Source organism: Photinus pyralis, unplaced genomic scaffold (assembly GCF_008802855.1).
Source record: "Photinus pyralis isolate 1611_PpyrPB1 unplaced genomic scaffold, Ppyr1.3 Ppyr1.4_LG5, whole genome shotgun sequence".
Taxonomy (NCBI): Eukaryota; Metazoa; Arthropoda; class Insecta; order Coleoptera; family Lampyridae; genus Photinus; species Photinus pyralis.
The window spans coordinates 41715573-41732111 of NW_022170596.1; the positions used below are offsets into that span (position 1 = coordinate 41715573).

General features: G+C 35.4%; 2 protein-coding genes across 3 annotated transcripts in view; one reads left to right on the top strand and one right to left on the bottom strand.

Annotated features, from left to right (window-relative positions):
- LOC116170205 (zinc finger protein chinmo-like) overlaps positions 1-16539 on the top strand; it is a 301795-nt gene that overhangs the window by 39675 nt on the left and 245581 nt on the right. The window lies entirely within an intron of this gene.
- Positions 13116-14472, bottom strand: LOC116170207. The gene is made up of 3 exons (XM_031486437.1): positions 14295-14472; positions 13974-14246; positions 13116-13925 (listed from the first exon to the last, which is right to left on the bottom strand). Exons 1-3 carry the CDS (start codon positions 14370-14372, stop codon positions 13176-13178), a joined length of 1101 nt encoding a protein of 366 aa, XP_031342297.1. The 5' UTR covers positions 14373-14472; the 3' UTR covers positions 13116-13175.

Consider the following 16539-nt stretch of genomic DNA (forward strand, 5'->3'; position numbering starts at 1 on the left):
TTACGAGTGTTGTGTTGACATGTATCTTAAAATTGTATTGCTTCCTATTGCTCTCCTATTTGTAGGTGTTGAGTCAGGTATGTAACGACACGTTTATTTATGATTGTATGCACGAACAGTATCTAAAAATAGGTAGAACATGCAATTACTGCTATGCTAGGGAGACCAGTTCCGCTCAAGAGATTAATGACTGTCGCTACTTCAACAATATTACCGAAACTGTCTCATGTGACGGCAGTTACTGTGTCTTTTATTATTCATGTAAGTAATATCTTATGGAATACACAAAAATCTCCATTTCTTTTTAGATAATGATTCAACCGGTCGTCTAAGAGTGTTGAGATCATGTGCGACCTCTGGTTGTTCCCTGTTCAAGATTCTTGACCCCGACATCAAATTCTGTCGTGACTGCCCATACGACGAATGCAATATTACAAAATACTGATATTTTTTGTTATACAAATATGATACGAGGTTCTATTTGGACTGTCCACATTTATCTTCCTACCGCTATCCCCAATTATATTGTGTTCTTTATTATTTCTTGTGGTTCCTTATATCCCCTAAAATACAAAATAAAATGATTAATTTGTGATGTAGTATTACCCTAACAACCATTGTATAGCATTTTAGGGATACCTTTTACCTTTGTCACCACCGATACAACACAAAACAAACCCAAAATGCCCATACCATACGAAGAAATTGTGACTGATTGAATGGTTACATTTGGCTTGAAGATAACCTGTTACCGATTTCAAAATCTTGATAACTTGAATTTGACTAGATCTACAACATCACATTATATCATTCATTTTTAACCACGTTACGTACTCTATAATAGTATATTATATGTACAGGGTGACAATTTGAAAACTTACCACCCCCCATATCTTAGTAAATAAACGAGATATTTAAAAAAATCAAAATCCGTTTCGGTAATTCGGAGGGGGAATCACAATGACATAGTTGGCGACGCACCCCCTCCAACCCCCTGCGCCCCAGCCACCCCAACTTTTAAATCTTAAATAGTGACCCCCCATGTGTGATACGTCGTTGGAAAGCTCTGAAAAAATGCTTTCCAACCATACCAAATAGCATTACATTTAGGTTAGTAATTATCGTGCAAATCAAAAAATAAACATGGAAAATCGTATTTAACTTGAACTTCCAAAGCCGACTCGACAGCAACTCATTTTTGATCGCCAGTTATAATCTATTCTCAAACTCTTGTCGAACCTTTCCAATGTTGGTTTTGTAATATTTCGACATTCTTGAATTATTCTCTGTCTTAGTTCGTCTATGTTCGCCGGTTGCGTTTTAAATACGACAGATTTCAAATGTATCATATTAGCTTATTTTTTGATTTGCACGATAATTACTAACCTAAATGTAATGCTATTTGGTATGGTTGGAAAGCATTTTTTCAGAGCTTTCCAACGACGTATCACACATGGGGGGTCACTATTTAAGATTTAAAAGTTGGGGTGGCTGGGGCGCAGGGGGTTGGAGGGGGTGCGTCGCCAACTATGTCATTGTGATTCCCCCTCCGAATTACCGAAACGGATTTTGATTTTTTTAAATATCTCGTTTATTTACTAAGATATGGGGGGTGGTAAGTTTTCAAATTGTCACCCTGTATGTAATTTTACGTACACGTATGTTTACGACTAAAGTGAATTCAAATGTGGCCATTACACACTCATTATTGTTTATTCATTTTTATCTATTTTTGTACATTTAGATAAATGGTACGTAGAGAAAAAATAGACGCGTTTGTACCTGGCGCTTATTATAAATTCTTGGAGAAATTTAGTGCATATCGTGATATCGATAAAATTTGGGTCACAAAAGGAAGATTTAAAAACTATACGATATTATGATCACCGATTTTTGCATGGGAAACACAGTAAAAATGGCGATCATCTCAAAATAGCACACCTTAAACAACTTTTACCAATATTAATTTTTAATTATTTATTCAAGCTATACGTAGGTATAAACTATATCAGTGTCATCAACATAACGCGTTACTAAAATAGTGCATAATAAATCTACCTACTCAAGTAAAATTTATAACATGATAATTAGTTATAGACTTATTAGTACAAGTACATTGAAGTAAAATAGAACAAAATACCACAGTACCTACATTAGGACACCAATCGGCAAGTAAAAATTCCTCAGAACAGTAAAAAGCGTTAATCTTTAGATTACTATAATCGCAGCATTTTTAAATTTAATCGTAGGCAATGTTCTTAAGTTTAAAGGTACTTTGTTATAAAATTTGATTCTGTAATAATTGTTACAATTTTGACTAGTAGGAACGCCTATCCGTTTTACAGCTATATCTCGTAGTCTGGTACAGCATTGATGATGAATATCATGTCCTGACTGGTACCTAATTCATGAGTTTCTTCACAATGAACAATACAATTAAGATACAATTTAATATGGACTTGTACATGTATACCCTAATATACCGGGTGATCGAAAAGTAGTGCGGACAGTTTGAATTTCCCGTAAATCGAAACATTTCTAAAGTTGGTAACATACCAAATGTCATTTATGTAAAAGCAGTGGTGGATCAATTTAATCACTAATACATAAATAAACTGCCTTCTAAACATGTTTGCCAATTCCTTAAGTAAAAAACGTTAAAAACTTAAAGTGCCCAATTTAAACTGTCTGCAGTTCTTTTTGATCACCCGATATACTGATACCTATACCCATAGTGGCCATGGGAGAGTTAAAATACCATATTCGACAAATTTATCTCTACAACAGCTTCTGTATCCCAAATGACTATTAATTCCGAGATTAATTCGCAATGCACGTCGTTGGAGGAGGGTGTTACATATAAGTATGTAAGAAAAATTGGCTGGTAGAGGAGATCAAAAACAAGCACTTTTTTCAAATAAACCGGGGGTCCAACGTGTTTCGTTTGGGAGCCCCTCGCAAAGAAGTGGTGAATTGCATTTCGTTTTTAATTTTCTCAGCAACTCAGAAAAACTGGTGGCAAGTCTTTGCATAGGTTTTCGGATTTTGGAATTTTTTTTTTAATTCCTACCACGAAAGACCGTACCCCTAATTGCGGGTGCGAAAAAGTTCTGATTGCAACAATATTTGGTAGTATCTGGAGGTTTTTGAACATGAAAATCACGAATCTAAACTTCGAAAAAATATAATTCTATTGCATTTCTTGACCGGACAGCGAAAATGAACAGAATTCCAATTGTCTAACAGTTTTTTTAAATCGCTTTTCAAATAAAAATTATACTCATTTGAAAATTGGTCCTTCGGGTAAGAAAGTGTCCCCCGCCTACTAGTAAGTCATCTAATTTCGCATGTAGTTTGTTGAAAATGTCGCAAATAACACAAAAATTAACGATTTAAGTCGATATTCTGCTTTAAAAGGTGGTCTCATCTTCATCAAACGGTTGGAATGTAAAGTAGCTAAATGCAATTACGTGTTTTATTTATTCACAAATAATTAACAATATTATAACAATTATAACAGTCACTCACTTAAACACAATTTATAACACCACGAACTATTTATTACTTCGGTGTTGAAATTGGAACTCTTCTGAAACCCAATTCGATTTGCTTATATAGTAAAGTCGAGTGTTCCCGAGTGGCCGCGAGTCTTCTCGAATGTTCTAGAACAAAACACATCATATTTCCCGGATAGATTGAGTCACATACGCCCTCGTTCTTGGCGCCTCGATGTCTATTGGGATTCCCGCAATATTCGCTACACTACTTCCCTGTTAGTTGCGTCTCGCGACACGGACGACGATTGAAATAGAGACACAGTCCCATGCAACTCTTGTCCTATAGCGCGAACTGCAACGCAATACTCGTGACCTCGTGTATCGTCCATTCTTGAAGAGAAAACAATCTACCGCCATCCGAATCGGTTGCGGGATTCCTAGACCAATATTTCCACTCCCGTGCCCTGGAATAGTGGAATACCACCTCTGGCATATTGCGCACGATGCGCCAGGTTCACTTATCGAGGCCACATCCAATCTTGGTAACGTTGAAAGTTCCAAAAGCGCCCAAACCTAAACTTGAATTGTACGGCAATACCTCGGGACATCTCGACATCCTTGGCTGTGCAGTGAGCCAATGTGCATTCCGCTGGTGCTTCAAACAAATCATTAGATTCCTCACGGTCACCACTGAAGAGTGCCCTTTGCGTCCCAGAGTAATGTGCCATAAATTCCCCGAAAGGGGATTGTCGTGGTCTCACTTGCATCACATTAGCTGCTTCCTGTTCCTCGGGCCCGTTCATGGTGCCAACCGAGTTATGTGCACTACCATTGGGAGTTTCCGTATCCGATATATTAAGTCGTTTATTCGCTTCACAACTGTAAACAGTCCAAGACCCTTGTAATTTCGGGGATAGCCCTCGTCTCTTCTGAGGACGATACAACCAAACCAAATTGATACCCACCAGCTTGAACCTTCACGTCGTACTGCACTTTCAGTTTGTCGCTAGCTAGCTGCATATTATCGCGAACTTTGTCAACGTCATGGATGGCGCCTAATTTTTGTCGCAGGTTTTCCACGTACTCGTTCCCCACAGACTGAACGCAGAAAGCAAATGCAAAATCGCCGATATTGGTGAAAGTTGTCATTTTTGCGATTCTTTTTAGCGTATTTTCCAGTTGGAAATCGGCATTATGACCTCTTTTTCCGTCAGTCCGCGCGAGGCCTTTACTACTTCTACAATTTTCAAGATATTTAGTTCGTTTTTTTGCTTATAGCTCTGGCACCCCAATACCAAGAAAAATCTTGACGATTAATGTGCGCAGTGTCAACTTTTTTATTTCTAGAGATATTTTTTTTGAAATTTTAACCAAACATACTTCTAGTAAAGATAAGCATATCGCATATCTAAAATCATATGTGCGCATACGCAAACTACACAATGTCAACATTCTTATTTACGGAGATATTTTCTTGAAATTTTAACGAAACATTCTTCTAGTAAAGACAAACACAGCACGTCAGGTGGGCACATGCACAGACTTCGCAATGCGAAGTTTCTTATCGGTACGATTAGAGAGGTTCCTGGCTGCCATTTTTTCGATTCTAATGTAGTGAGGGTAGAAATGAGTAGTTAGAGTACTTACCAGTAAATCTAGATATGATTAATGTCGAAATATACCAAGGTAGAGAATTCTATTATTGCCTGAACAACAAGGTTACATTCCGAGGCGCTATCATTTTTTCATTAAAAACGGACAGTGTATAACAAACGTCATCCTTGGAATTAAATCATGCACTTTAGTCGTTCTCACATACGGTTAACTTCCTAGATACCCTTGGGTACAGGTACATACTTTTTTATACATTTTTTAGGGAACGATGTGATTTGTGAAACTTCGAACTGTGAACATTTTAAAATCCCAGTTCAGATCCTATAAGGGAAACATTCTGAAATTTTCATTTACCTGAATTAAGGAGTGCTTCTGCAGCCAGTTTCTCTGCCCGTAACGTAACTATAGACCTACAGTTCCATGGCCTCTGTGGGATTTTCCCCAGTATCCTGCCTTTCCAGTTCCAATAACCAAAAATCGCACTTGTTTAGGTATCTATGCACATGAAATAAAGTTGTTGTACGGTTCTCTTTATTGAAGTCATAATTTTTCTTGTCTTACTAGTCGATGAAAGAGCAGTGGTATTCATAACCTAGGTAATATAGGTACATGAATTGCTAATAAACGTTAATTAATAATTTCTCAAGCAAAGATGAAAACCACCCATTGAGAGTATTCCTTATTTTATTTCCTTGCTCTGCAGCAAAATCGTTAATTATAATACTCCTGATGGGTAGATAAAAAGTACTGCTGTTCAGCTGTTCCATTAATTCTCCCTTAATAAGAAGCATAAGTGAAAAATGCTTATGATTAGATTACTCCAGACGCAATTCAATATGCTACATAAGTGAGTGGAACTGAAGTGCAAGATAACGACTTATCTTCTCTAGACAGATTTGTAGCCATCTTTAAATTACCATTACGGGATCGCAATAATCCCGAGGGTCATAATTTCATAAATATATGTTTTTGCATGGCAAGGCAATGAGGCGCTCCTTATCTTAGTGCAGAACTGTGCTCAAGTAAAACTACAAATTTGAGTCGAATCTTTAGTAAACTTCTGGTACCGCAGTACTAACTTATTGCCGAGATCACACTATAGAGGCATGTGCAAATCAATAACTAGTTAACATCAAAGATTGCAGATTTTATTTAATACACGATAAAGGGACGCCAGATTTATATTCACTAATAATTTAAAGTTAAACATTTTATAGGTAGATTTATTTCCATGACTAAAACAACCCAATTTCATCTAAAAATCAAGCCTGAGGGGGACAAATTCAAAAGTTTACTGCTACATGTAGGGTGGTAGGTTGGTGTGTATTGCTTACTCAGGCCTGACGAGAAGGGGGGGGGTAAACGGGGGGATTCCCCCTGGGCCCGGATTTTGAAAAGGGGCCCATTGCATGGTTTTTTGGGAATAAAATTTTTACATCCATAAAGCATACCAATTTTACTAAAATAAAATATTTCATATTATGAGTCCTTGATTAGTAGAATAAAGTAATGTGGAATAGGTAAGTTTAAGCACAAAAAGGGGGCCCGTGCTTAACAACCCCCTCGGGCCCCAAGTTTCTCTCTACGGCCCTGTGCTTACTTGTTTGAAAATAAGAGAAAAATAGTAATGCTGAGTAATTTGTTATCCAATATTAGCTAGACTATGCAGAAAAAAAGCCCATCCAATCCAACCACTTTCACTTTGGTGGCTATAATAATAACAAAGTGAACACTACCATAATTTTAAACTTTCTGCGAAGATTAGGAAGTCCGATTCTTAATTAGTCATTTACAAACATAACTAAAATCCAAACGTCTCAATTTAACTGAAGATAATTGTAATTACTTTTCTATAAAATAATACAGAGGCATAGTAAAGAGCAAATCGAGCAATCAGAGGAAGACTCTTAATGAACCTAACCGCTATAGAGTCATTCTGTGTATACCCTCGTCGGCATATCTCTAATTTTTGTTTTTATTATACACAATGGGCAGTCCAATTCGTGAACGACAAAGTGTAGTTTATAATAGCATTTACATTTCCACAGTTCTTATCAGTTTGAATCCATCAAATATTTTCTGTTTCCCATGCACGAGATATAAACACGATTTTTTTTGCTATTCCCACTAAAGCCCGTGGAAAAGGAAACTATTAAGGAAATAAATCGCGGAAACCCCGCCATTTTCAGAAGGTCGTGCTGTTATTACCTTTAATTTTCTACAATACATACATCAACTTTATTAAATATGTATATTCCTTTCTGTTTCGAGCACATTTGTACCACCCAGAGGTTCCCATTTCGACTCTAGAGTCGAATAAAGGCTCTGGAATTTTAGAATTGGGATAAAGTCGGAAATTCCTTTCGTTGTTTAAACCAATTAATATCCGAGTTGGACTACCAACCTTGAACCGCTCCTTTACGATGCATAATATAATATTAGACGGGGCAGCGCACCTTTCAAATGAACAAGTTTCGTTGCGTTTCTTGCATGACAATAACACGCAACGAAATTTTTGTGCGTGAAAACGATGTACCTCTATGACGTCACGATATAATCATAGTTTCCTAACCCCGAAGAAGGATTCAAATAATTAGCGTTCCGAGAGCTTTTTTCATTCGGTCGTTGCATTTTTACGGAAAGATTCGTTCGAAAATATTACGTTATTTGGAAAAGATATAAAATTATATAAAGCTAGAATTACAGCCCCACATGAAAAAATGTGCGAATCTGCCAAAATTATGCCAAATAATTCAGTTTTTGAGTTACGATATTTTGAAGAAGGCATTTTGCCAAAAGTTCATATTTTAAGGAAGGTTTGGGAAACCCAGTTGTCAACTCATAAGTTGGGATTATCAAATGTATATTATGTAGTTAAATATTGAAATTGTCCACAATTATCAATTCAGTACGTATAGTTGGTGGCTCTGTCTGTATACGTGAAAATTTGGACAATATGTATTGTCAAATAAAACCTTACTTGTACGGTTGATACATAACTAAAATAAATACGTTTAATTTCATATAAACTAAGTAATTATGCTAATATGTGTAAAATCCGTAGTTGGTGTGTATAGTGTGTATTCTTAACAGTTTCCAATGTTTTAGTTCATTCTATTTGCACCTTATAGGCCGTATAGCTCTGACACCAAGAAAATTCTTGATGTATAAAATGTACGCATGCGCAGATGCCAACTTCCCTACGTGTTGAGATATTTCTTTGAAATTTTATCCAAAGATGCTTTTAGTAAAAGCAAACGCATCGGATATTGTAAACAACAGGTGTGTGCATGCGCAGGTTGCGCAATGCCTATTATACAGATATTTATTTTAAATTTTAACCATACCTCTATTATTTCATTGCCCCATGTCTTCTTGGTCTTCCTCTTTTTGTTTATTGCTATGGCCTGGCTTTTGTCATATTTCACACCTAGAGATATGTATCCACTTTTTCCCATATATTAGTATTGCCATGCTTATGTTATCCTTTCCTCTCGCCATCGCTTTTGTCTTTTCAACAATTATTCTTATTAGGTTTCTATCTTTTAAGGCTTTTTACTATACATGTAAAATGTAGATTATTTTGTTAAGTCCTGCTCGTTTTTTGCGAATATGATTCCACTAGCTCTACGATTTCCAGGTTTTTATATCCCACGTTTAACTTCCGAGTTTTTTCCTTCTACTTCTTTCATTATATCATCCATGACATAGCTGGATTAAGTACCTACTCTTCCTTTTCGTAGCCCCCCTTCGGTAGTGATCTCCTCTGATTGGGAATTGCCATAGTTTCTCGTATGTATTTGTATTCTTTATGGAGTTTCCTAATTTGTTATCAATTTCGCTTCTTTTGAGGCTGTTTGACACTAAACTTCTAGGTATACTGTCGAAAGTTGTTCTAAATAAATCGATTAATGCAGCATACATCGCTAACTAATAAATTTTGTTCAATCCTGTCATTGAAAACAAGTGTTTCTTACTTAGATACCAAATGTGAAAGTGTTTGTTTGTTTTACCCATTCAAACTATTTCCATAGCAACGGGTGAGCGAAAAGAGTGAGTGAAAAATTTTCACCCACTCATAATACACATACGCTGAACTTTTATTTATTCATAATTCATCACTAATAGATACAAAGCAACAAAATTACTTATAAATATGAAAATTAACATTACAATTGTTAAAAATTGGTTGATTGATACCAGGGACTTGAACTTTTCCACTTCCACTTCTCTTTGATCAAATGTCTTCGCTTTTTTAGGTTGATAACCCTTAGAATTACTTTTTAGAATCGCGAACAAGGTTTTAAACCTAAAACATTTCATATATTACAACCAGTAAATTAATAATGAACTAAAACTTACTTGCTTTCTCAAAAACAAATAGGGTGCATTTAAGCATCGACAATATAGACCATAAAGAAGGGGCAGCGTATTTTTGTATCAATCCATTGAAATAAGCAACCACTACTTCTTCAATTACAACATTTACGTTTCTGTTCTCCTTCCACGACCGAAATTTTTCCAACTCCTTGATGTATCTGTCTGGATTTTTTCGGTAATAAATTAAATGTCGCTGCATTCGCTTCTTCCAAAATGTTATCTGGCACAAATACACTATTTTCATCTTCCATTTTCTTGGAAATCTAAACGCGCACACTTTTGCTACAATTATAATTTGTTGACAGATTGTGTCAATTGTTTTACGCATATCTCATGGGAACCATAACAACGAAAACTACCTACTATGTTTTTTTCAGATGCTTAAAAAATAACTATTACACTGTTTCTTTTTAAATTTTTATTAGTAACAGGATTGAACAAAACGCTATACAGCACTCGTGGAAAACTAAATCACTCACTTGTGTGTCGTTCCACACTCGGCTACGCCTCGTGTGTAATCTCGACACACGCGTGAGTGCAACTTTTAGTTTCTCCACTTGTACTGTAATATACTATTTCTATCAGTTGTTTTATCATAAATATGTGTTCTTGCACTCTCCTTCCTTCATCGATATTCTTTCAATCTTTTAATACTCTTTTATCTTGCCACACATTACTCACAAATTCTGTTAATACTTCTAATCCTTTTCTTCCAAGATTCTTAACAATCTCAGTGCATCCGCCATCATGACCTGCTGCTTTTCCTCTATTTTGATATCCCTTTCATCGTTGTTATCTTCGTCTTCGTGGTGGTTTTCTTCTATATTTATAATTGTTTGGTCTATCCTTAACATTTCCTCGAAGTATTCCTTCCATCTCTTTAGAATATCTTCTTCTTCTGACACTAACCTTCCTCCTTTTGTTTTAATCTGATTAATTTTCTGTGCATTTCCTTTCCTTATTGCCTTTACAATTCATAATTTTTGGTTTGGTCCCGTTCCATCGTTTTCCTAAATTCTTCCCATGCTGTTTGTTTGGCTTCTTTTACCATTTACTTTACTTTAATTCCTTTGTTCTTTATAAACGTTAAATTTGTCACTCTCTCTACTAGGCTTAGCGTTTCCGCTAATTGATTGGTCTATATTTGCCCGTTACTCATCATTTACAGTTGTGCTACTCGGCAACACACACGAGTGGGTTTCGAAACACATTTTTCCTTCTTCAGTTCTTTGTTACACCACATGGTTAGTTTTTTTTACTTCTTCTTATTCTTAGTGCACCACACACTTCTCTTACCGTCTTTATAATACCTACTCTCTTTAATACGCTGCCATAGCTCTTTACCTAGTTTCCTATTACTTTGTACTGTTCTGAATGCATCTTCATTTTTGACACTACCAAATAGTGGTCAGAGCAAATATCTGGCCCTCTATATAATCGTGTGTTCTTTATTTCTCCAGTTTTATCTGTCTATTATAATATAATGTACCTACTCTATTATAAACGTCTCCCCTATGTTCCTTACTTCCCTCGTGTATTTGTGTATATCCTTGTGTGCATTTATTTGATATGAATAAATTGTTTAGCAAGCAGGAATCAGCCAGCCTTCTTCCATGCGAATTTGTTTATTATGGTATTATAATTTGAATTTGTAACGAGGCACGTGAAATGCACAATTAACAAAGATTTATAAAATTCCCAAACATTCTTTGTGTCATCTGACATGCACGTTGTACAATTCTATAAAAAGATAACAGTTTCTGTAGGATCTTTTATGCTAAAACCCTTCCACTAGCACTAGGGGACTTCCTTCTATGGAGCCGTATATAAGAAAATTACGTTACAAAATTCAAAGTAACGAATTTTCCCAAATTGTTGTACTTATAAAAGGTGCCTATTCTCAAAACAAGAATTTAGTGTTTTTCGAAAATTCAGTTATGACTCTTTCGTTTTCAGTGGTGTGCCGTATATCGCAAATACCTACTAATTATTTTAGACAATGCAAATATGAATTTATAAATAAATAAATAATTTAATGCTTCTCAACAATTATTTTTAGATATTGCAGTTGTTACGATGACGATTACAATAAATGTTTTGCGAAGGTCATTTTTTAGCAAGCAATTAGATACCCATTTATAATGATCAATCAGAACTACCTACTAAATTTGTCAGTTTAATATGTATATGTAAGCTCAATCTGTGTTTTGCATCATGAACATGAAGTAAGAGTGTAAGACAGGAGGATCACAATTTGTATACATATAGTAAGAAGCAGACACATTAGGACAAAATAATGTAAAATTAAAATTAAGTAAATCCCCCAACATTGGCTAACGCTTTTGAGTTAATATTGCGGTAAAATGAATTTTTAAAAAAATAAGGTTTTGTTTATATCTGAGGGGGATTATTGGTTTAAAGCGAATTACTCTTGAATTACAAGGCTCTTTCTCGATATCGCTGCTAGTGAGAAATACGGCACTTTTCTAGGCGCACGGATCCAGAGAAAAGTTTCACCAAAAGGTAAGATTCAGTGCAACTTATAAAGAATTACCTATATTTATATTGTCAAGACTTTTATATACCCAAAAAAAATGTAGTATAGGCATTTTGTTCAAAGAAATTCGTTGTGCAAGGGAATTTCGGGGTTGTCATAATTTAAAGAACTTAATGCCAAAACAGTCCCAAATATGAACCATTAGGGCTCGTGTATTGTAAATATTTCAGCAAAAGCAGATTTGTAAAAGGTTATCAACGACAGTACCAAATAAGTGTCAACTTTATCGGATAAACAAAAACAAAATGTAATACTTACCGCATTTTAGATTTTCGGTGTAGTATTTCACCACGTTTCTTAGTTTTGGTGCGTTTATTGCTATTTCTACATTATGAAGATTCTCAGAAGGGGATGTCGCCTCAACCGCCCCCTTCCCCTCTTGGGCCTGACATTTCATGGAAATATTTTTATCGCTATGTTCTTTTTTACTTATCCAGAATCAATTACTATTCTGGGAAGCTGTTTGATTTGGGTGTATAATTAATTAGGTGACGGATCAAGTACGGTTTTTAGCATTCGTTTTACAATTGTGTTTAAATTATTCTGTTTCACACATTATTGCTAATACTCAGTAAATCGTATTTTATGTAATTTATTTATAGAGGTTAAGACTTTTTTCTCAATGATTATTTTTACCTTTGTTGAATCCTGCCAGCTTTAATTGTGGTGTTGAACATGAAATATCGGTATCCGTGCCCATTATCACACACGCAATTTAAACTTTTGTACGCCTATTTAAATATTTTTGGGGTGTTATACAAAGACAATTAAGGTGCGACTGCGAAGTTAATTGAATATCAAATCCCATCAAAATGTACATGGTGGATCGTGGATATTAAGTAACTGATAAATTCAATAAATCGGTTCATGTGCTTTTTCATGAAAAAATGCAATGGGTCTCTTTTATCTGCTTCCAACGTAAACGTGCTGCAAGACGGCTCACTCCAAAACGGGGTTGCGAAAAGAAACGTGTTTATATCAAACATAAGTAAGAGTCATTCGTCACTTCTCCGCTTCGTAAAAGGAATCTATCACGCCGCATGCCAAAGCTAGAATAATTCTCGAGGTAATAAACAAACAGGAAAATATATTTACCTAAATAATAAAATTACAATACATTATTAAAATTATTTTTTCCCAAATACCGGGTTTTTGCATTTTGCAACAGTTGATGCAGTGGTAGCAGGTTTACTTGCAGTTCGATACAATGAACTTATGCCTGTCGGTTTAGCAGACACGGTGGACGACACGTTAAATTTTGATTTGACACCGACTGCATATTTACTTGTACTTGCTATCCTCGGCACCACCTTTTGAAATGTCGGAGTTGGTATTCCGCAATGCTTCGTCGCCAAAGATAATAGTCGTCTGTTTGGAGTTGCCTTTTTCCTGGGAGTGCTAGGTTCTGGTTTGATGTCTGACACCCTTCTCTTTTGTGTCTTTTTTATGGATGTAGAACTAGGACCTGCTATTTCTAACGCTTCGTTCACCAATTCTTGAACTGTAGATAAATGTCTAATTAATGTTGCACGTTTGCTTGCATCTAAAGATAATCCACTTAGAGTTCGAGTTAGGTCCGGTAATGGACTAGGACTAGAGGCTTGCGTTGGTGGAGAAGTTCTTGGGTCCACCTCCCACGACAGGTCTTTTGATAAGTTTCCACTGAATAATTTTGATCCCTCTTTCGCTTTTAATGTGTCCAATGATCGATGACGACTGAGGAGTGCATTTTGAGATAAATTTAATGTCGTTTCTGTGTCACGTGTGTCTTTATCTTTTATTGCAGATATAGCCTTGTCGATGAGGTGGCCGACTATGCTTGCCTTACACTTTGAAATTGTGGGTATGAGGGAGCATGCAGACGAACTGATGGTGCTCTGCAAGTAAATATGGTCAAATTGTTGCATTTTCATTAAACAGTTTACCTGACTGGAAGAAGGCGCACAACCGGTTACGAACCATGATTGACCTTTATCTAAATCTTGAGTGTTTGGGCATTGACATGATTTTAACGTTCTAGTTAGTGTGCTTTTCATTCCTGATTTTGAACATATCAACTGCACTCGAGATGTAGATAATTGACCGGTTGATGACGCTGATTCGCCATTCTCCTCTATAGCAGGCACCCTTTCGAACTCTTCCAATGTATACCCCATAATTTGAAACAACACTGTTAAATCCGATACGTCGATATCAAACTGTAAACAAAAAGTTATCCGGTGTATACTTGCGATGTCTGCACTTGCCTCTTGTACGTTCGAGTCGGGAGTCCATTGGGATATACAGTATATTAATTTTCTTTTTTCTTTGTTAAAATCCGCCATTGGAGAAGATTAACAATGTGATCACGTTTTACACAAAACCAATACGTACAACGTATAAACCAAGACAGGAATCGACTTTGCGCATTATCTGTACTGTGCTTTATACAGAATGTGGGGATTTTGATATTGTTGTTGTTGTAATTCAATTAAATGAGGCGCCTACATTTATTATGAATATGATATTCTTTCGCATGGGTTGTGAGTTGTGAGTTTGTGACCAATATTTTAAAACACAACTGCTAAAAAAGATCTCAGATTTCTGCCACACAGAAATGCGCGGAAGTCCCTTCGATCTCACATGAGGATTTTGCGAGTTTTTCAAGTTCACAATTTTAAGGTCTTGCGTAACACAAAGCACATACTAGCATTGCATTTGTCAAAATAGGAAGTCATTCATGGGAGGGGAGGGATCCTCCTGTATTACACAAAAATTTAAACACTACTAAGTAGTGCAATTTTTAAGCTCTTAAAAGATGTGCGAAAAATGATTTCTGTCATATGCAAGTAGGTAATTATGTATATGTGGAATACTATAGTGAAAGTTATAGCCAAAATCAAGTCCTTATGGCTGGGATTCCCTGAAAAGAGAAGTACTCTTAGTAAAGGACAAAAGTTTTTTCATTAAACTGCACTGGTACCTTTTAAAACGACTAGCGTAACTTCAACAGTCACCTATCTAAGTATAGCCACACTGTATTTCAACGTAATCAGTATAGAAAACGCGATTTAGGTTTTGAACAACGGTATTTTAATGGAGATCAGCAAAAAAATATGCTTTTACTATTTCCAAGGAATAAGAAAAACCCCAACAAGAACTTCAAAACTGTTGAGTGTTTACCATTCTACAATACTTAAAGCATGCCTTAAAGATATTTGTATTTGCATTCATGTCCTAGGCATTGTTTTATACAATTTTACTTCACGACAAAATACGAATCAGAATTTCCTTGTTTTATAATATTTCCCGCGAATTGTACGGACCGAATATATGTTTAAGGCATAGTGGAAAGTCTAATTGTTATATTAAGCCTTTTCTCATTAAAGAAAATTGTGCGGTTTTCGAAATCGGCTAGAAATTGTAAGAGGTGTTATGCCATATAAAAATAGTAGGCGAAATCCCAACCTCAGCGGAATTTGTTTATTGATTTATAGATAAATTGGGTTTTATGGCTTATGACCCTATCAGCAAAATCACACAATTTTTTAGACAATAATTACCTGAATATACGTGTCCTGTTTATTTAAGTTCTCTAATAGCTATTTCCAGATAACATTGAATATTTCTGTAATACATCAAGTATATTGAACATGCATTAAATAGACCTAGAAGAATACTTAGAAAATATACTATAGATATGCGAATAGGAATCTTAGATATTCTGAGAATAAACTTAGAAGAATGTTCTCTATTTTGTTTGAATATTTTTAGAACATGACACGTATATACACAACTTGGGATATTCTGAGATTCACAGAATATTCTCAGCTTATTCTGCATATTGTTTGTATAATGATCGAGGCATATATACTGTATGAACTATTCTCGACACGACATAAACTTGAAGGAATGGTATTTTATCAATATTCGTTCTAGCACATGCTATGAATTCACAGAGACGAGGCATTTAGAATGCGTATGTAGTAATTATAGTATGCAATTCTCACAGTAATTAACTTGACCTCAGCTCTTATCGAAACATCACATATTCGTAATTATGTATCTTGGAGGAGATATATCCTACACGATATAGCACTAAAAGGAAATTTTTGTGTGGCGACATTTAAACAAAGTTTCGCGAAGTTTTCAAGTTTGGCAGATGAGATCTGTAAACTGCATATAAGTTGCTTTTTACATCATTTTATATTTTACATTATTGCTTATTGTTACATATTTATGCAACAAGTGGCAAAATGAGCATCTTTTCCCATATTAGCACTAGTGCGAAAAAGTAGCTTATTTGAGCACTCAGATTGATGACAAAATGTCGTAATATTGGTTCAAAATTGTACAAAAATCGCACAGGTAATATGTATAGGTATTTCTTTCTTAATGTATATTTCAAAATATGCAAAATGGTTGTTTCCAGCAACCCTAAAAAGTGATAAAAAAATAACTATGTCGTTGGTTGTAAATTAATTATAGTTACCATTTGCTCATGATTCGTTT